The sequence below is a fragment of the Kryptolebias marmoratus genome, linkage group LG17 (assembly GCF_001649575.2).
Source record: "Kryptolebias marmoratus isolate JLee-2015 linkage group LG17, ASM164957v2, whole genome shotgun sequence".
NCBI classification, from domain to species: Eukaryota; Metazoa; Chordata; class Actinopteri; order Cyprinodontiformes; family Rivulidae; genus Kryptolebias; species Kryptolebias marmoratus.
Window position 1 is genome coordinate 1,650,845 of NC_051446.1, and position 21,635 is coordinate 1,672,479.

The 21,635-nt window shown below is 39.4% G+C and overlaps 1 protein-coding gene across 3 annotated transcripts in view; it reads left to right on the top strand.

Moving 5' to 3' along the window:
• Positions 1 to 21,635, top strand: part of LOC108250582 (metabotropic glutamate receptor 8-like) — a 297,339-nt gene that overhangs the window by 238,619 nt on the left and 37,085 nt on the right. For 2 of the 3 annotated variants that reach the window (XR_005234323.1, XM_037980851.1), the window contains exons 8-9: positions 5,668 to 5,807; positions 7,217 to 8,152. Coding sequence is in view for 1 of the 3 variants with exons in the window: in XM_037980851.1 (XP_037836779.1) it covers positions 5,668 to 5,807; positions 7,217 to 8,152 (1,076 nt within the window). In the remaining 2 variants the exon portion in view is untranslated. Of the gene's footprint in view, positions 1 to 5,667; positions 5,808 to 7,216; positions 8,153 to 21,635 lie in introns of those variants that run through there. The other variant, XR_005234324.1, reaches the window with a different exon arrangement.

A 21,635-nucleotide genomic window follows, 5' to 3' on the forward strand; every position in this document is an offset into this window, starting at 1 on the left:
GCTCCGTATCTGATGGGGGAACGCGGCTCGACGTAACAGCAGCAACTCGAGCACATTGCTGCCCCCTATATGACAAGAGGACAAATAACACCTTTTCTGTTCAAATTGCCAACCCGCCACAGTGGCGTGTGTCTTGATCAAATTCACCCGCCACTTCAAATATTTACCCGCATTTGGCGGGTGCTAATTTCCACCCCTGCACACAGTACTGTCTCACCATTATTAGTGAACATGTTGCTACAGTTTTTGAATGCTTAGAATGGAGAGAAATCTATTGTTATTGGCTTGTGTGGCACAACTGGTAAATTCTACTGGCTTTCTAACTTGCAACAGGAAAACTGTTAAATTGGGTCTAACATCCCTCCTACATATAATTTATGAGGTAAATGGAACACAGTGTAAAGGTTAGTGACTGAAATACATAACTGAAACATGTTGGCTTACCAGGTGAACATTATGACTTTTGGCTACTTTTGTTTCTCTTCAGATCCTTAACTTCATAAAATGCCTCAACACATGGTTACCTTCTCACCAAAACTTCAAGCTTTATCATTTATACAGTCAGCTAATGTACCAATACCCCCAAAGACTCTCCAGTTACACTAAAAGTCAGTGTTTGAGTACAAATATGCTCCACCTCATTCAGATGCGGCGCTCTTGTGCAACTGAAAAACACAACTGTTGATTGGTTCAATTTGGGAGCCCCCATTGACTGTATTTTCTTTTTTGTTTTACATGTACATACATTTTACAATGTCCCAGATGATCCATACATCTATATTTTTTTACCCTCTTCTCTGTGCAGAGTTGTGAGAAGCCGGTGCCTTTCTCCAGCAGTCACTGGGCGAAAGGCTGGTTACAACCTGGAGAGGTTGCCAGTTCATCACAGAGACACATAGAAACAAACGAGACAGACAACCATTTACCCTCTTACTTACACCTAGGGACAATTTTGATTTTTACCAAATAACTTAACATGCATGTTTTAGTTTGTGGGAGGAAACTGGAGTACCAAGAGCAGTTAATATATAATCATCTTTCACATCATGTAGTGTCTCACAAGAGCCAATGTTAGTTGCGTGCTACAACCCCATCCACACTACACCAGATCTTTTTAAAAAACTAATATTTTTGCTGCTTTGCTTCTCTCATTTTAAGTCAAGCCAAGTGTTTGTCTACAAAAATAAACACTTATTTAAAAAAAATTAAAAAGAAACTTTTTTAGAGTATTGTGTATACTGAAAATACAGAGGTTTTGAGAAACAATGAAATAGAAACCAAAGAAACACCAGAGCTGTTGTCAATTTGTGTGTAGCTAGGACCCAAATATGCAGGACTACATGAGGGCTCAGTGGAAATAGTGGTTTTAATGAACAAAATGAACAATGAACAAAAAAGCTGATGTGGCAGCTGACAAAACATAAAGGAAAACTGAAGTAAAAAAAGGCTAAAGTGGCAGCAAATAATAAAACACAAGAAGCAAAAATCACAAAGAGCACAAAGGAAGCAGAGTAACATACTAGCATGCCAGACTGCAGATGGAGTGAAGACTGAGAGAGTAAGTGGGCTAAGACTGATGAGGTAAGTGATTGTAACTGAGCCTGATGAGTATAGGGAACAGGTGTGAGTGAAAGACTGAGAAGCAGTATTCAATGAGGAAAAGTAGTGATGACACAGGAAACGCTGAGGAACAACTGAACACAAGGAAAGCACAGAAAATAATCATAACAACACAAGGAATGAACATAAAAACATTAAAAAAATAAGCACTGAAAAACAGATTGCGACAGCTGTTTTTTACTGATTTTCTTCAACTGTTTTACTTTATCATCCTGTCACCATAAAATTTTTATTTTGTTGTAAGTTAATAACTGGAATGAAACTGTGAATGATATAGAAAATGTTAGCTACAGTTGTTTTGTGAAAAACTTGTGAAAAAACACTGGAATGGCCAACCCCAGTGCCATCTATAAAAATGAGGCGAGAATTTTTGCCGCCTTCTTGGTACGTCCTGTGTCTCATCCTGAGTTACTGCCACCATGACGGCATACCCTGAATTTTTAACAAAAACAAACAAAAAAACAACAACTAAACTCTAAATAGATACCTGAATGATTCTAAAGAACAGAAATTCTTGTTAAACTTCATGACAGTCTAGACATTTAAACTATTCATGTTGTAAATTCTCTCAAACAGTATCATGCCAACAGAGATGGCACATTCTCACCCCAAGGTCTGCTAACATTTGGTTCTGCATCACATTTTGGCATAATAATGTCCTTCAGCTGCATTTTTCTCACTGAACAGGATGGAAATCTACATTGCCATCTTCTGAGTGAAAATGGATTGAAAACTGCAAAATTGTTGTGCAACATTTATTCTTTCTTCTGTGTGTTGTTTGTGTTCTGCTTTATTGTGGTTATGATGAAAATTCAGTATAAAATATTATATTCTGGTTCCACTGTTTGGATAGAATGTGGATTAAAAGTGTTAATTCTGTATCAACACAGTTTCTGAAGTGAAATGACATAAAATAAGGTGGGAAATGGTTAATGGGAGGAGGAGAAGTTGGTGGTGGCTGTTGAAGGTGTTTCTCCATCCTGAGGCAAGCTGTAGGGATTCGTCTCCATGCTCCTGTGATTTGTGCTGTTTTTATTCATGCCAGAGAAGGCAATTGGAGCAACACAGGATTAAACCTATGCCCACTAACTTCATTGTGATTTTTTTCTTTTTTTTTTTGCTGTTGTTGTTACTCTGCCCTTTAGCTCAAATCTGCTGCTCTTCCTCTTGGGGTTAACAGATCCAAACTGATATGCATCTTCAATGTTAAGTTTGCACTGTAGCAAGGAATGTAAGTCAGTGAATGCAGCAGCTGAGAAAAAAGGAGACTGATTTTTTATGAGATGAGGAGACTAAACAAAGCCCGTGGTTCAGTCACTCTGAAATCCAACATTTTTATTTAAAATGTTGGATGTTATTGTTAAAAATATATATTGTTTTTAGAAATGTGTATCTTGGTTTCAATTGTAACTTTCTTGGTAAACTACTTTCTTTCAAGTTGTTCATAGTTGTCGTTCCAAATTTTTTGGGTGATTTAACTGCAAGTGGTCATTTCTGCCATGTCTATTTACATTTAGTGGTAAAATTTCCCAAAATGTTTTTTTTTTTTTTTTTGTAATCAATGTCATATACCCACGCTGTATGCAGATACACACATAGCCTTGTCACACAGCAAGAGACAGGATTTCAGCAGGTCTGCTGATGTTTCTGTAATGATGGTAAATGGACTGTACTCATTTAGAACCTTTTTAGATCAGATCATTCAAAGTACTTTACAACACAATCGGTGCCCTCATTTATTCATCCACACAAACATTCACACAGCACTCTACTACAGCTCTACAAAGCTGATCTGAATAAAACATTCTAGTCTAATTAGTGCTTTAGATCACATTCATACACTGATGGGGCACATCGAAGGCAACAAGGGGTTCAGTGTCTTGCCCAGGGACACTTCAGCATGTGGCATACTGGTGGAATCCAACTATCTCATTGGAGGATGACAGTTTTATCCACTGAGCCTCAGCAGCCCATGGAATAATGTCAATACATTCAGACATCTGAACTATATTAATATTTTCACATTAACATTTAGAGCCAATTGAGTTATATTTTTAAAGAGTTATGTCTTGATGAGATTAATTACTTAAAGGTGTATATACAATGTTCACTGACTTCACAGAGCTGAGACTGAAGATTTTAACTTGTAAAAATGCACAATGCACTGACATCCATTAGCTGTCTTCTACACACTTACACTTTGAATTTAACATCAAAGCTGTGTTTAAATAGGTGAATACAACGCAACATAATGCTGCTCAGATTGTTTTTCTGTGATTGAAACAATACATTAAAGCTTGCAGTGACTACAGCGGATTCAAAAACAATCAGAACAAACATGAATTTAAATTATTTTTAATCAGCTGGCAGCTTAGCAGGCTCTTTTCTTATTTTCTAATCCTGAGATGTCCATTCTGCTGCTTGTGATTATGTCAGATATTGTTCTACAGCTTGGCTAGGGATAGATTGTGTTCAGTCTAACAAACTTATGCAGATAAAAGGGGTCCAGACCACCTTGAAAGTTGGTTTAAGTGGAAACGTTTTTTCATGAACACTGAGGCAATACATGTCTTTATTTAGTGCTATCTAATTGCAATTCAATAACTTAAGATGAGATTTAGTGACAAAACTGAGTAGCTTCTTTAGGTCGACATGTTATGCCACACCTATTTTGAAGAAAAAATTTCAAAAAACTTTTTATACATTTTTAAGTACTCTTATTTACCAAAAACTAAGAATCTTGCACAGAAAGAATGTTGAATATGGTTATATGATTGTAAGTAAAATGGGACATAATTACAATTATTTAAAATATTGTTTAATATTATAATTATGAAATATTGAGTAAAGTGTAGGTTCATATATAAAGACTTTTTGTTTTACCATTAGGAAGGAAAATCTTTCTTTTATATAAAACGCTGCTAAGGAGCCAGAGCTTTAATATGTCATTTTACTCATACAATATTTGTAAGACCCACACCAAAAATAACATTTTGATAAATATAGCCTATAAGTTTAGGTCAGTTTAGACTTTGTGTGCTGAACATTTCCAAAAACCCTTAATAAAGTAGTAACTGTATTTTAGTGTCAAGAAAACTTGTTCTGTTTAGCTATGAAAGTGAATAACTTACTTCTGTTTTCTTTTGTAACTTTCATTACTGACAAATAAAAGAAAAGCATTTTGAAACAAGTATACCCAGTCGTTGTACAAAAAAATCTCACCCAGTTTTAAATCAAGCCCTGTCACATAGACATTGTTATTGCTCAATGGCTTCATTCTTTCACAACTATATGACATGTCTTAAAGAATAACTGGGATTTTAATGTGTAAATGGTGGATTATCTGATACTAAGACATTGTATTTCTTGAGTTAAAGAAATACATAATCCCCCACACCCACCCACTTTAAACCATGACCCTGAAAACTGAACAATGGATTTTTTGATCTGTTCCACTTCTAATACAAACTAATACAAACACAGAGATAAACAAATAGCTATAATCATATACTGTATCTTAACTCGTGCTTTAGCAGAGACATGAGAAATGTTTTTAAAATAGTAAAAACATTTCACATCACTGCTTCAGAAAGACAATGATAGAAGTCACAACTCTGAATCTTTCTGACACAGCACAGAAATACGCATTTATTGTTATTATTTATTTTATTTTATTTTGGCTGGGTAATTTGACAACAACAATGTAATATGGTTGACTGACTGATGAATCAAGATGTCAGGATGTCATTATACAGATAAAATTCTATCAATTTTAAAAAACTGCATTGGTGATAAGACAGTGATATTCAGAATCTCTTGCAAAAGCACCCTGTCTAATCCATAAATCAAATCAGACTTTTTAGGTTTCCCTTAGCCAGCCTGCATGGGTTGTACAGATCCTGCCATGCATTTGGGCCTTCCTCATGACAATAATCACTTCATTTTATCAACCATGCCTGCTCATTCAGTTATTCAGTTAAATGTTTATCTTGTGTTGCTTTTTTACTCGAGTAAGTGACTGAAGATGTTTGCTGTTCTTGTTTGCAGGAAGTGCAGGGACTCCGGTGACCTTTAACGAGAATGGTGATGCTCCTGGACGCTATGACATCTTCCAGTATCAGATTAACAACAGCTCCCAGGCAGAGTACAAGGTTATCGGACACTGGACTGATCAGCTGTATCTTAATGTGAGTGGCTTTGATAAGAAAATGCATGTCTGGTCACATTTGGTGGTAAACTGTGTATCCCAAAATGTTTTGTGATCTGATGTCAAATACCTGTGCTGTATGCAGGTCTACACACAGCCAGGTCACACAGAGACATTTAGTGAGCAACGAATTTGCAGTCTGTTGTTGTTCCTGTAATAATGACAATAATGCAGAGATCTAAATTATATTATTATTTTGACATTAACACGGTTCAGAGTAATTTCAGTCACAGTTTGCTCTTAATAAGCTTAATTACATAACCGATGCAACATAAGAGAACTAAAGGAGCAAAATGATTAGTTACTTCACAGAGCTCAGTGTCAGAGCAAAGACTGAAAATTTAAACCTGTAAAACTCCTCCAAAGTTGATTGTGTGCTGACAGTCATCACCTGTTTTACAACTTTACTGTGAATGTAACATTGGTTCTGTGCTTAATTAGTTGAATATATGTTACATAAGGCTGTTATTCTGTGAATGACACCACATTATAGCTAACAGAGAACCCCAGCTGCGGTCCAACAGCTCTAAAACAATTAAAACAAACATTTAACCAGATAAACATGTCCATACAAGGTTTGCTATTCAGTTATGTTTAATCAGCCGCAGCTGGCTTTTTTTCTTTTTTTTTTTACACTGAGACATCTGCTCTGTCTCTTGTGTGGGGTCTGTCAGCTCAGTCGAAGGTCCCACATCAAGAATTAAGTTAAATTGCCCCTCAGACTGCCAAACATACAGTACATGGATACATGGGGTCCAAAGGTGATTTGAGTTAAAACGTTTTCAATGCCCATTGACAGTTCATTCCTGTAATTAAAATTATCCGATTGCAATCCGATACCAAGGGTCACAGAAACAAAGACTGAAAATAATTAAAAGCCTGGTATTTCATGAAGGAATGAATATACTGCCTGCCACATATCATGGCAGAGTTTTAGACTAAGATCATTTTATGTCAAAAATTGACTTGTAGCTGTTTGATTCAAACCTTGAAAATAACATTCTGTGCGATCTCACATGAACTGTTGATGGTTAAATATGTGTTGTGATCATCTACCACAATCAAATTTTAGCTGTAAAATTGACTGAATAATATCTATTTTGTGGTTTATAATGCCAATTTGCTATGGTGGCCATTCTCAATTTGTTTGACTCCAAATCATTAATCATTTGTAGATGTACATCCAATAACTATTTCCTGAATGTCTCATTGAAATTCATCCAGTGACATGGTGACATGTCTGCCTTCGCCTTACAACAGTAGGCAATAAAAATCTGAACTACAATTCAATTACCAAGGAAAACCTCTCTATTGGTAAAATAAATTGAATTGTAGTGTTGCTCAGTTATTTGATGGTGAACATTGATAATCTTCTCTCTCCCCTTTCAGATGGAGGCCTTGCAGTGGCTTGCTGATGATTCCTCCCTGCCTGCCTCTGTGTGCAGCATGCCCTGCCGTACTGGCGAGAGAAAAAAGGTTGTAAAAGGCGTTCCTTGCTGCTGGCACTGCGAGCGCTGTGAAGGATACCATTTCCAGGCCAGTGAGTTCATGTGTGAGCTCTGTCCATATGAAAAGAGACCCAACCAGAACCGCACCAGCTGCCAGTCAATTCCCATCATCAAGTTGGAGTGGCACTCACCTTGGGCTTTGTTGCCTGTCTTCATCTCAGTCATGGGTATAATCGGGACAACTTTTGTCATTGTCACCTTCATCCGCTACAATGACACACCCATTGTGCGTGCCTCAGGTCGGGAGATGAGCTATGTTCTGCTGACAGGTATCTTCTTGTGTTACATCATCACCTTCCCTATGATTGCTGCTCCTGATTTAGTCGTCTGTTCCTTCCGCCGCATCTTCCTGGGCCTTGGCATGTGCTTCAGCTATGCTGCCCTGCTGACCAAGACCAACCGTATCCACCGTATCTTTGAACAGGGAAAGAAAGCAGTCACGGCACCTCGCTTCATCTCACCAGCTTCCCAGTTGATCATCACCTTCTCGCTCATCTCAGTTCAGTTGCTGGGCATCCTCATATGGTTTGCCGCTGACCCTCCACACACCTTTGTGGACTATGGGGAGCAACGTACACAGGATCCTAAGAACGCTCGTGGCGTCCTTAAGTGTGATATCTCGGATCTCTCATTAATCTGTTCCTTGGGATACAGTATCCTCTTGATGGTCACATGCACTGTTTATGCCATCAAGACACGTAGTGTGCCCGAGACATTCAACGAGGCCAAACCTATTGGATTTACCATGTACACTACTTGCATCATCTGGTTGGCCTTCATCCCCATCTTTTTTGGCACTGCACAGTCAGCAGAGCGGGTGAGTAAATCTCTCAATTATGTCACTGGAATTATTTAAGATGGTTTTTAATAACATATCTTTGTTTGTTTACTTCCATTGTGCTTTGTTTTTTTCTCAGATTCTTTAATATCTATCAGCTATTCTCAGAAAGAGTGGAAGTGTCTTTCCAGTTCTAGTAAAGTTCAGAATCAGCTACAACCTTTTCTTATTTAAAAAGAGTGATCCTCTATACAAAAAAGGAACATTGATCATTTCTATTTGAAGCAAGCTATGACATTTGTATGCAGCTATTTTTACTTTTTTTTCTTTTTTCTTCTCTCTCCCCTTACAAATCTTCGGTTGAAACAGGAAGTTTACATACGTAGTATAAAAAGAATACGATGAAATAATAAAATTATTTTTTTCTAGTTACTTTCTTTACATTCACATGTTTACATGTTTTGAATTTGGTAGCATCACCTTTAAACTGTATGACTTGGGTCAAATGTTTTTAGATTTCCTTCCACATCTTCTCACAATAGTTTGCTAGTTTTGTCCCAGTCCTCCTGACAGACCTGGTGGAACTGAGTCAGGTTTGTAAGCTGCCTTACTCACACACACCTTTTCAGCTCTACCCACTAATTTTCTATGGGGTTGAGTTCAGGGCTTTGTGATGGCCACCAAAACATTGACTTTCTTGTAATTAAGCCACTTTGTTACTAATTAGGCAGCATACTTATGGTCATCGTCCATTTGAAAAAATCTTTTGCGCCCAAACTTTTAATTCCTGGTGTCATTAGATGTTGCTTCAATATTTCCTCATAAAGTTCTTTCCTTATTATGACATCTATTCTGTGAGGTGCACCAGTCCTTCCTGCAGCCAAATACTCTAATAACATGATGCTGCCACCCCCATACTTCAGTTGGGATAGTACAAGCTTCCCCCTTTTTCCTCCAAATATAAGAATTGTCATTATGACCAAACAGTTCAATTTTAGTTTTATCAGATTAAAGGACATCTCTTCCAAAATTTAGATTTTTGTCCCTGTGCATTTTGCAAACTGTAATCTAGGGTTGTTGTTTGTTTTGTTGCTTTTGTAGTAATGTTTTTTTCCTCTCCGAGTATCCTTCAGCTCATGTTAGTACAGAACTCATTTCTCTGTGGATAATGACTCTGACCAGCTTCAGCAGCATATTTACAAGGTCTTTTGCTTTTGTTTTGTTGTTGATTCACATACTTCACACCAAACCACATTCATGTTGGAAAAATAGAATTTCTCTCCTTCCTAAGTGGTATGTTGGCAGGACATTCCCCTGGTGTTTATACTTGTGTATAATTGTTTGAACAGATGACCATGGCACCTTCAGGTATCTGGAAATTGTACCCAATGATGAACCAGAGTTTTGAGGTCAACAATTTTCTTCCTGATATCTTGGCTGATTTATTTTGATTTTCCCATGATGTCAAACAAATAAGCACTCTGTTTGAGGTGTGCCCCCAATTGATTCAAATGTCATCAACTTACCTATCAGAAGCTTTCAAATCCATGACATCATCTGGGCTTTCCCAAATTGTTTCACAGCATAGCAATCTTGGCATACAAACTTGTGACTTTGAGAAAAGCAAAATAAAAATAAAATTATTCTCACTCATTATTTGGGGTTTTAACAAACAGAAATGATTTTGGGAATCCTAACTGACCTAAAACAGGAACCGTTTAGTCTAATTTTATGTCAGACAGTGAGATAAGAATGGCTGTTTCTTTTTTTATATAGTGTATGTATACATCTGGTTAAAACTGAAATTTAAAAAAGGTTGAAAGCTTATGACTGAATAGTTGTTCTGGACTTTTTTTTCGCAACAAAAAAAAGTGAGAAAAAAAGTTAATTTCACTTAAACATTCTATTAATCAAAGACTTATTAAATAATACATCGATCAATTGAGTAATTGAATATACATGTGCTATGCCACTTGTTCCAAACAATTTTCCTTGGAAGCTACCCATCTTGCTACCTTCACTAAAGTATGTACCTTTCCTCTCCACAGTTAGAACCACTGCACTCTCATGAGCATATGCACACTACAAAAGATCAGCTAAGTTATATATATATATATATATATATTTAATTATTTGTTAGAAATCTTTAATTGAACTTGCTGGTATTGCCAGGATATATGTAAATCTACACTAGGTCACTGTTTTGGCCAACAGAGGGTGCTGGCTGATTGTGATACCCTTTGACAAAACTGGAACTAGTTTGGCAGAAAATAAAACTTTAGACAACTTAATATTAGCTAGGACTGAAATTATTCATCAAGTGACTCAAACCCTCAAGGCAAAAATCTTTGATTTGATGTTTTGTTTAATCAACATTCTCTGTGATGTGTTTTTCTGATGAACAGCTATTACTGTCAGACAGCATGCTTCCATTTTGTTTCATGTTATGTAATGGAAAATCAAGGAAAGTACCAAGAACAAAATCTGAGAAGACCAAAAGTTTGTGTTTTTTATCAAATGGAAAAAAAGTGAAAATGTTCCACTTTACAATCAAATTAACTTTATAGAGAGTTTCGGAGTGTAACTGAGTTCCTGCAGACACAAACTTGCTTCACAATAAGGCAACAAAAGATGCAGCACCTGAATTATTATGCACAAACTGGAGTTAAGAGTTAAAGCAAGTTGCAAGTCCGTGTAAAGACACATACAGAACCATTGGGACTGTTCCATCTGTATTGTTTTGTTTGCCATTTGAACATATTTTTAGGAATAAATTAAGCCTCATTTTTCCAATACTGACATGTTCTTTTTCATTTTTCTTCCCCTAAACCCTTTAAACAGCTTAAACTTAGCCCAGTCATTATTATCTGGAGATGTCTCAGTCGATGTTGCAGTAATAATTAGGACCTCTTCTTTCATTACATGATACCACTGAGATGTTGGCACACAATATGCTAAGTACTGTTTTTTTAGTTGTTGCTAGGCTACCACCAGTGCATGGCATCTAAATTATAGCATATTATTTCTGAAGAGATAAATACATTATTCTTTTTTGTGTGTTCTTTTTTTTTACCCCATTCTTTTTTGCACAGCAACAGTCAATGATGCAGCCATTTCTGTACTTTTGTGAGGATTTGGATTTTTGTGTTTTCTGTTTTGTTTTCTTTATTATTCTTGTTGTTGTTTTCAGTTTGGTTTTTTCCTGTTTGTATTTTGCCCAGTAATCACTCCTCCTCTGTCTCTCTTTTGCCCTCCTTGCCACACCCATCTCCACCTGTCTGTCATCATCTCCACTCACATGTTTCCACTTACCTCGTCACCCTCAGTATTCAAAAACCTGGTCACTTCTCTCACTATCCATCGGTTCATTGTTTGTTGTTTGTTGGTGCTGTTTCTCTGTGCCATGGTTCCTTGTTGCCTTACCCTGCCGTCCTTTTTGGTTTTTGTTCTGTTTTGAGTTGCTGCCATGTCAGCTTTAGTTTTGTTAATTTATTAAATAAAGAAAAATAAAGTTTATTTTTGAAGATGAGTCTGCACTCAGTGTTCTTTTCCGTCACCTCCGATCCTGACAACTTTAGGAATACTAAACTACTGCGTAAGTAATCTACAGAACTAAGAGTTAGCCACTAATGAGTTATCACAACTACAAAGTTGTTTGTGCTTCTATACATGTAAACATGAGAGAATGATTACTTTGTAAAAAGATATTGTTTCTCTAAACTAGAAATAATATTCTGGTCTGGTGGACTGATTGATGAATGATTTGTTTCTGATCAGCACAGCCACAGCTGAGGCTCTCGACACAAAACTAATTAGAACAGAATTAAATTTAGCACATTCACACAACAGTTTTTGGGAAGATTTTGCTCTCAGCCAGTTTGCCAGATGGTGGATTTTGCTCATTATTGTGTCTTTGGGGAGATCAGTCGGACAGGTGGAGAGATGCGCTGAGTCTTTCCCCAAATATAGTTTGATCCTTTTTTCTGTTGCTACTGTTTAGTTGTTGAAAAGTTGACACTTGATAAAGGAAAAATGATCTTGGCAAACATTTATCCAGTTTTGTTAAAAAATGTTTAAAATACTAAAAGATAGAAATATAAATATATCAAAATACATTTATGTTTTAGCCTCACTGAGTGGCTGGATTGTAGCACATATTGGATTGAAAGGAAAAAACAGAAAGCCTGGAAATTAATATTTTTTCCCCATTTTCTGTCAGCAGAATAAAAGTTATTTGAAGGGAAACATTCTCCAGCAACTAGCAGTCCTGTGAGTTGACACGGCTGCAGCTCTGGTAGAAGGCAGTATTGTTTGTCAACTTCTGTGATTGTGTCATCAGTGTTGTCCCATCAAATTCCAGAAGTACTCATCAAGTAACACTATTTTGTGTGGTTTAGTGTCATTACTTTTAGGCACAGCCTCACAATGGTTTAAACTGAACATACAGTAATCAAGTAAAAGCCTGAGCATGTCAACCAACAAACAATGACAATAATATTGGGAAAACATACTGTTACTTAACAACAAAAACCTGATACCAAAAGTGATTTGAATAAAATACAAAGATTACATATATTATGTAAGACTGTCATTCATGGTCTCCTGCTTTTGTTCTTTTTGCACCAGAGCAGAAAAGGTTGAAACTGAAAACACTTCCATGAAATTACTGCAAAGATCAATCTGTTTTTTAAGCTGCCTCTGATCATTCATAGATCACTAATAAAACCGACCATGTCCTGCATAATCATGAGCTTTCAGAAATGAAGTGAGTATTGCAGAAATTTTTTAAAGTGCTGACAGATATTTGCATAGCTCTTACACAATTCTCCTACTCCTTTTTGGGTGAAAACAATTCCTCTACTTTGACTGGTAATAAATTCTACTGTTGAGGTATTTGCTTAGCTCTGGTGATGACACACACACACACACACATATATAATAATAACAATAATAAAACAGTTGCCACCATTTACAATTTAATTATTGCTCCTGTCATGAAAGGGTTACTATGGGGCGAACCCAATATGCAGACTCATTTAGAGATAAAAAATAAAACTAATTTATTAAGAAAAGAATATTTCGCCCGGACGCGGGTCACCGAGGCCCCACTCTGGAGCAAGGCCTGGAGGTGGGGCACGTTGGCGAGCGCCTGGTGGCCGGGCTTTCGCCCATAGAGCCCGGCCGGGCACAGCCCGAAGAGGATACGTGGGTCCCCCTTCCCATGGGCTCACCACCTATGGGAGGGGCCAAAGGGGTCGGGTGCAATGTGAGATGGGTGGTGGCCGAAGGCGGGGACCTTGGCGGTCTGATCCTCGGCTACAGAAGCTGGCTCTTTGGACATGGAATGTCACCTCTCTGGTGGGGAAGGAGCCTGAGCTGGTGTGTGAGGTTGAGAGGTTCCGGCTAGAAATAGTCAGGCTCAACTCAACGCACGGCTCTGGCTCTGGAACCAGTCTCCTTGAGAGGGGTTGGACACTCTTTCACTCTGGAGTTGCCCACGGTGAGAGGTGCCGAGCAGGAGTGGGCATACTTTTTGCCCCCCATCTTGGTGCCTGTACGTTGGGGTTTACCCCGGTGAACGAGAGGGTAGCCTCCCTCCGCCTACGTGTGGGGGGACGGGTCCTGACTGTTGTTTGCGTTTATGCGCCGAACAGCAGTTCAGATTACCCACCCTTTTTGGAGTCCTTGGAGGGGTTACTGGAGAGTGCCCCTCCTGGGGACTCCCTTGTTCTGCTGGGGGACTTCAACGCTCACGTGGGCAATGACAGTGAGACCTGGAGGGGTGTGCTCCTCTTCTGTGCTCTATCTCTACTTCTGTGCTCGTCATGGATTGTCCATAAAGAACACCATGTTCAAACATAAAGGTGTCCATATGTGCTCTTGGCACCAGGACACCCTAGGTCCCAGTTCAATGATCGACTTTGTTGTTGTTTCATCTGATCTGCGGCCGCATGTCTTGGACACTCGGGTGAAGAGAGGGGCGGAGCTGTCGACTGACCACTACCTGGTGGTGAGTTGGCTCCGATGGTGGGGGAGGATGCCGGTCAGACCTGGCAGGCCCAATCGTATTGTGAGGGTCTGTTGGGAACGTCTGGCAGAGTCTCCTGTTAGGCGGAGCTTTAACTCCCACCTCCGGGAGAACTTCGAACATGTTTCGGGGGAGGCGAGGGAGATTGAGTCCGAGTGGGCCATGTTCCGTGCCTCCATTGTTGAGGCGGCTTATCAGAGCTGTGGCCGCAAGGTAGTTGGTGCCTGTCGTGGCGGCAACCCTCGAACCCGTTGGTGGACACCGGCGGTGAGGGATGCCATTAGGCTGAAGAAGGAGTCCTATCGGGCGTTTTTGGCCTGTGGGACTCCGGAAGCAGCTGACGGGTACTGGCTCGGGTGGTCGCTGAGGCAAAACTCGGGCATGGGAGGAGTTTGGAGAGGCCATGGAAAAAGACTTCCGTACGGCTTCGAGGCGATTTTGGTCCACCATACGGTGTCTCAGGAGGGGAAGGCAGTACAGCACCAACACTGTTTATGGTGAGGGTGGTGTGCTTCTGACCTCAACTCAGGATGTTGTGGGTCGGTGTGCCGAATACTTCGAAGACCTCCTTAATCCTACCGGCATGTCTTCCATTGGGGAGGCGGAGCCTGGGAGCTTTGGGTCGGGCTCTCCAATCTCCGGTGCTGAGGTCACCGAGGTGGTTAAAAAGGTCCTCGGTGGCAAGGCTCCGGGGGTGGATGAGATTCGTCCGGAGTTCATTAAGGCTCTGGATGTTGTAGGGTTGTGTTGGTTAACATGACTCTAGACGCAGCCAAGGTTTTGAGGGGATCCGTTTTGGTGGCCTTAGGATAGCATCTCTGCTTTTTGCAGATAATGTGGTCCTATTGGCTTCATCAGACCGTGATCTACAGCTCTCGCTGGAGCAGTTCGCAGCCGAGTGTGAAAGGGTCGGGATGAGAATCAGTGCCTCCAAATCCGAGGCCATGGTCTTGAGCCGGAAAAGGGTAGAGTGCCTTCTCCGGGTCGGGGAAGATGTCCTGCCCCAAGTGGAGTCTTGTTCACGAATGAGGGAAAAATGGAGCGGGAGATCGACAGGCGGATTGGTGCAGCGTCTGCAGTGAAGCGGGCGCTGTACCGGTCGATCTACGTTCCTACCCTCATCTATGGTCACGAGCTTTGGGTAGTGACCGAAAGAACAAGATCGCGAATACAAGCGGCTGAAATGAGTTTCCTCCGCAGGGTGTCTGGGCTCTCCCTTAGAGATAGGGTGAGAAGCTCGGTCATCCGGGAGGGACTCAGAGTAGAGCCGCTGCTCCTCCACGTCGAGAGGAGCCAGTTGAGGTGGCTCGGGCATCTGGTGAGGATGCCTCCTGGACGCCTCCCTGGTGAGGTATTCCGACCACGTCCCACCGGTAGGAGGCCCAGTGGAAGACCCAGGACACGCTGGAGGGACTATGTTTCTCGGCTGGCCTGGGAACGCCTTGGGATTCCCCGGGAGGAGCTGGCCCAAGTGGCTGGGGAGAGGGAAGTCTGGGTCTCCCTGCTTAGGCTGCTGCCCCCACGACCCGACCCCGGATAAGCGGAAGAGGATGGGATGGAATGGAATGGAATATTAAGAAAAGGAAAACAAAAAGGCTGATGTACCAGCAAAAACAAATTAACAAAAAGCAGAGCGTTAATAAATCACTTAAGATCTTTGTTTAAAACATTGGAAAACATTGGCATGCAAGGTAGCAGGTGATATGCATTCCTTGAAAAAAAAATGCTACTTTAATTTATATCTGCAGGCAAACTAACTAAAAATCTTTCTTATTATTTTCCCTTTTTTTTAGATAAGTAACATATGTAAATTAGTTTTTATTTATATCTGCTGTGCAAGACCTTTTGGCATGACACCACAACTAATTCCACTTAGTCAGTAGCAGTTTTACAGTTTGTTCTGCACATAAAAGGGGCGATGCTATTAGAAAAAAACAAAGTCACATGACATGGCTTCACTTTATAACAGAGCTAACTCAGACGATAATATGAACAGAAACATGCAACTAATAGTTTAATAGATGGTGTTGTTATGTCCCCCGGCTTTGTCTAGGAGGTATAAGGGACCAACATAAATCCAGACAGTGAATGAGGCGTCACAGTAGGCAGTTAAAGATGTTTATTTTATGCCAAGTTGTTAAATTTGTTTCAGTACAAACTGATAAAAGCTTCAGGGAGAGCTCAGGCCAACACAACAAACAAAACATCACTGAAAGAAAAATAAAAGAAATTTACCTAACTCCACAGAAAAACTAAAATATACAAACCTACAATATAACTTACCTACCACCACATAAACAGGAGACAACTAAGGTCAAACAAAATGGCAGCTCTCCCCTACAAAAGCAGTCTGACCAAAGGTTACATTACACAGGAGGCATTTAAACCTGTACAACAAGGGTCACAGGTCACGAGGCCAAAAGACATTGAAGTGCAACTTCACAGCCCTTAAGTAGTGCAGCACAAGTGGATTGGCTTTAGAACCAGGAAGCAGCACCCAATCTCAGGGAAGGAGGCAGGGCCTAGGGAAAACATAAGGCATTACTTCAATGCAAAAAAAAACCCCAACATGCACACTAGGGCATGCACATTAGGGCACTAGGGGATGTAACAGTGTACATGTCGTGGATTACACAACTCAAATGGAAAGCTCTGCCGGTTTAGTTTGACAGCCAAGCTAAAGTGATAAATCATAAAGAACATTAGGAGCTTTAAAACATTAAGAGATACTTGTTTCCTCACTTAAGATTAAGAATGAACATGAATGTGTGTTATGTAGCTCTTCAGGACATTTATTCTGAGGAATTAGTTCCAGTTATTCTTGTTCCTGATGTCCTGGTAGTTGAGGATCAGTGGATGAAAGACTTGTTTGAGGAGGTGACAATCAAATATGGCCACTGACTCTGAGGAGGGAAGCACGACTATGTTTTTTGGGTTTTGGCCAATAACATGAAATGTCAACTATAACAGCAGACTGCCTTCAGGGCTGCAGACACACAGGAAATCAGAGATCAACACGCCTATTTAATGAGAGATCAGTGGTGCTGATCAGCTGTCAGCTTGGCCGTTTCTGTTGGTATAACTTCCTCTTTTAAAAGATTCAAGCTGTTCAGAGATTTACTGCAAGTTTAAATCAGAAATTTGGACAGCCTGAGTGAACAGAATAACAAGACTGTTCGTTCACTGCAGATGTTTTTCAGTGTGAAGAGAAATTATGTGTGTTGTTTTTCTTATTCAGACCACCTCTATGCAAAAAAATTCTAAATACTCTAAAAGTTTTAAATTTCTTGGTCTCTGTTGATTTATTCAGAAGTATTTTCATTTTCTGCTTATCTTCCAGAACTTGTCTTCTTTCTGCCAAATCCTCTAGATTTTTATTTTTTCTTATCTCAGAAAAGTTGAACTCATTTTATTAATCTACTTTGGAGAAAGGTAGTTTACTAGAGTTTCATCATTATGATCATCATTCTTGATGCACAGCAGCTGCAGGAGTGGCGTTAAACATGATCATCATGTCAACAGGAGATTAAGTTACAGCTTTTTACTTGGTTCTTTGAGCATCACTGCTTTCTTTATCATGAAAATAGGAGAGATAAATTAAAGAAATGTTTCAGTTTTTGAGATTGCTGGTTAAAAAAATCATTTAAATTTTGTGTTGTTGTTTGAAGGTGACAGTAGATTGATGTGGAGTCTAGAGCCTCTGGTCCTTGATCACTTAATATGTAAAACTTACAGACACAGATGAATTTGTAGGTGACCTTCCACACTGATATTATAGTCATTCTTGATTTTTATATTCTTTTATAACTACTTTACCAGTCTGACCAAGGGGGAGTGGGGGGAGGGCTAAAAACTTGTTACTGTTTGGAAATCAAAACATACTTTTGTGTGCATGGCTTAAAAAACTGTATTGTGGGTCATTCACATAATTTTGTTCTCTTCCGCTCAAATTGTATCCTACCTTGGCAGCAATCCCTAAGTTTATGATTTAATTTGCCGGAGTGAAGTGTTGAAATAAAAATAAGCAGATTTGGACCCATTTAAAAGTAGGATTTGTCATATAGATCTGGACATATTTTCTGTCATAGGAGTTTTCTCATGCAGGTGTCAAAATGCAGCTCCAGCCCTCTTGAGACTTGTTGGAGATAAGTTCAAGACGTCCATGACATCTCTGCTACTATATCAAGGAAAGTTTGTTGTACACATTTATTTGAACATGTCTCAAAATACAGCTCTAGCTTTTCTGAGACTGGTAGGAGATGACTGCAACAAACTGAAGAAGTGTTCAATGCCAAATTGAAATGCCTGTGATGACTGACTATTTTGAGAGGAAATCTGCTGCACAATTTTTCTGAACCTGTAAAAAACTTCAAAACAAGAATAGAAGTCTTTGCAACTCAACCCCAGCAAATGTTCTGAGACATCTCAGAGACTCCTCCTTGAATCCCATTCCTTAACTGGTCTCCAAGAGTTGCAGCTCAGTGTGATACAGCTTTTACTAACTGACTCGTAAGTTCCTTATATATTTTAAATTGGAGAGGAAAAAAGTGAGACACCCCCCTTTATACCCAAGGGATAGTATTAAGCTTCTGATCTGAACTTTGGAGGATCTGGACTAATCAACTAATCTTTTAGGTCAACTTATGAATATGGAGCAGGATCCTCATTTGCTGACATTTACGGTACCAGCAGCAGATGGCAGAATGCTGGCTGGGATCCAGCAATGCACACAAGCCAGAGAATGACTAATAAGTACATCAGAAGGGTTGAGCCCTGGACACAGCACTGTCTGCCACAGGAGGCTTTCACATTCATAGACAGCGAGACTGAGAGCACTCAGGGCCACAGAGACTGAACCACACTGCATCCATGCAGAAAGAAGCTCAGTTTGAAATTCATCTAAGCAAAGACTGAAATGCAGTTTCCACCCACAGCTGATCCTCTTGGAAATCCTCACTTTATGAGCTATTAACATGCTAACACATTAACATGCTAACGTTGCTATTACTGGTGAGATTATCAGTGTCGACAACCACTTTACCCTGCCAGGATTTATGAAAGTCACAGAAAATCCCATTTATTTCTGGCATATACATTTTATATTCTGAAGCTCTCTTTTTAATACCACATGAGATCACATAAGAATCATCTCAATACACAGGATTAGTTTTCTCTAGTTTCCAGTGTTTGTGCTAAAGTATGCAAAATATGTTTCAGACAGATATAAAGCACAGCTCTGTGAAACATATGAGCCTAAGGTGCCAAATATAGTTTATTGTAATATATTTTGATTCAATATAATTTGATACAACAAGGTGATGTATTGAGTTCTCGTCCAAAAATCCAGAATAGACATCAGCATGTATCCAGATGAATATATTGCATTATTATGAAACAATAGCTCTTTGTCATGGTTGGTGGAAAAGGAGGCGAACCCAGAGCGCAGACTCATGATGAAAATCAATTAATTTATTAAAATAAAAGACAATCAAAAACAAAATGCTGACAGGGCAGCAAGAAGAAAACTAAATACAAAACAAACTAAATCCAAAAACCAAACGGACATGGGCAGGAGACGAGCAGAACCAGACATCTGGGGGAAAAGAGAAACGAACCAGCGAGTAAGTGGAGGAGATGACCAGGTTTTAAAGACAGAGGATAATTAGGTGAAGTGGGCACAGGTGAGTGATAACGAGGAGTAGGTGGAGATGGGCGCGGCAGGAAAACAAGTAACTGACTGAGGAGATGTGAATACTGACATGACAGACACAGAGAACAAGACCACATGAAAACAACAAGAGACAACAAATTCAAACCCAAAAAGAGACCAGAAACAAAACACTAAATACAAAAAGAAATATACAAAACCGAATCTTGACACTCTTAAGTGATAATTAAGTTGTTAAGTTTTTGCTGTCATTTCCTTCTTTTAAAAGTTAAAAAAATGGTAAAAGGTTTTTCAATATCTCCTTAAAAGATATTTGCATTTGCAAGTTTTTCTACAGCTAGAGAAATTGACAATGTGGCTAGCCAGGCTTCTAGACTTGGCCTGTTAATTGATTTCCACAGACTATCAATGTTGAGTTTGCCATGCAAAACACAGTAGATTATAATTTTGTCCTTTTTTAACCATGTTTAGCATTCAGGAGGAAAAATTCCCCAGAATACACAAATTTGTATATAAATTTATCTTCACACCTGTAATGTATTAAAGTCCATTCACGACGTCTTTCCAAAAGATTTGAATTTGTGAGCATTCCCATAGGCAGTGAAGTAATGTGCCTTTTGTTCCACATTTAATGAATATATCTGGGGTGTTGGGATCAAATTGATTTAACAAAGTTGGGGTTATGTATGTTCTTGTTTATATTAATTTTTTTTCAAATGGGAGTTATTAAATTGCATTTGGGCTTTCAGAAGGATTTTTGCCAGTCCTTAACTGGTATTCTGCTATTCAAGTCTTCATATCATGCCTTTTTTTATTCTCATATGAACCAATGGGAACTATCAGTAACAGTCCCATAAAAGTGAAAAATTATATCATGCCTTGAGTGATGGTTTATTGTTATTTCTTTTAGAATAGTGAAGAAAGGTAAAGTGAAGTTTTTTTGTGTTTAAATATGAAACTTCTAAAGGTCAAGGTATTTCAAGAAATTCTTTGGTTAAAAATCGAATTTTAATCTCAAACCCTCAAATGTATCCTTATTAAATAGGTCCACAATTTTAGGCTAGGTTGTTCTTCAAGCTGCTTTGAAAGCCGTGAGGAAACAGATAATAAGAAAAAGGGTTTTAGTAATTGTGTTGCTATGCTTTAGTATATGAACTACAATAGGTTTCAAGCAAGGAGGGATGAGAAAGACCTCAGCACTGGCAGTTGATACAGGGATGGTGCAGACTTCGGGAAGTAGACTTTTTGTCACAATTCTCACATTCATTTCAGATGCTGATGATGTAACTGTAACCTCAGAAGTCTGAATAGGGGGGGCGCTCTTGTGCAGCGACATGTAGGGACGCAAAACTGAGTGGCTCCACGGGGATAAACTATCTTTTCATCAAATATGTCCGATATCTGACTCCATACTATCGACACCTTTTCCCCTGAGTAACACAGTGAGTATTAGCGAAACCAAGACCTATTGTTGCACCATGTCAGGTCCAAAAAGCTCGAAAAAAGCGGAAGGGCAGAAGATAGCCGATGGCACAGACTTAGCTAAGGTAATGGCGGCTATAAACAGCTCGGAACAAACTGTACTGGCAAGAATTGACAATATGGACTTAAAAGTAGACACCAAGGTCGAGCTCTCAATGAGGCAATTGATTCCCTTCTCTCCCAACTAGTAGACAGGATCGATGGTGTCCGGACGGAGTTCAGCGCAAAGTTCGAGAAGCTAGCTGCTAACTCTGAGGCTAATCAAACACGCCTAACTAGCCTGGAAGAAGCTACAAATTCATACTCGGACAAAGTGACCGATCTCGAGAAACAAATCGGCTCAC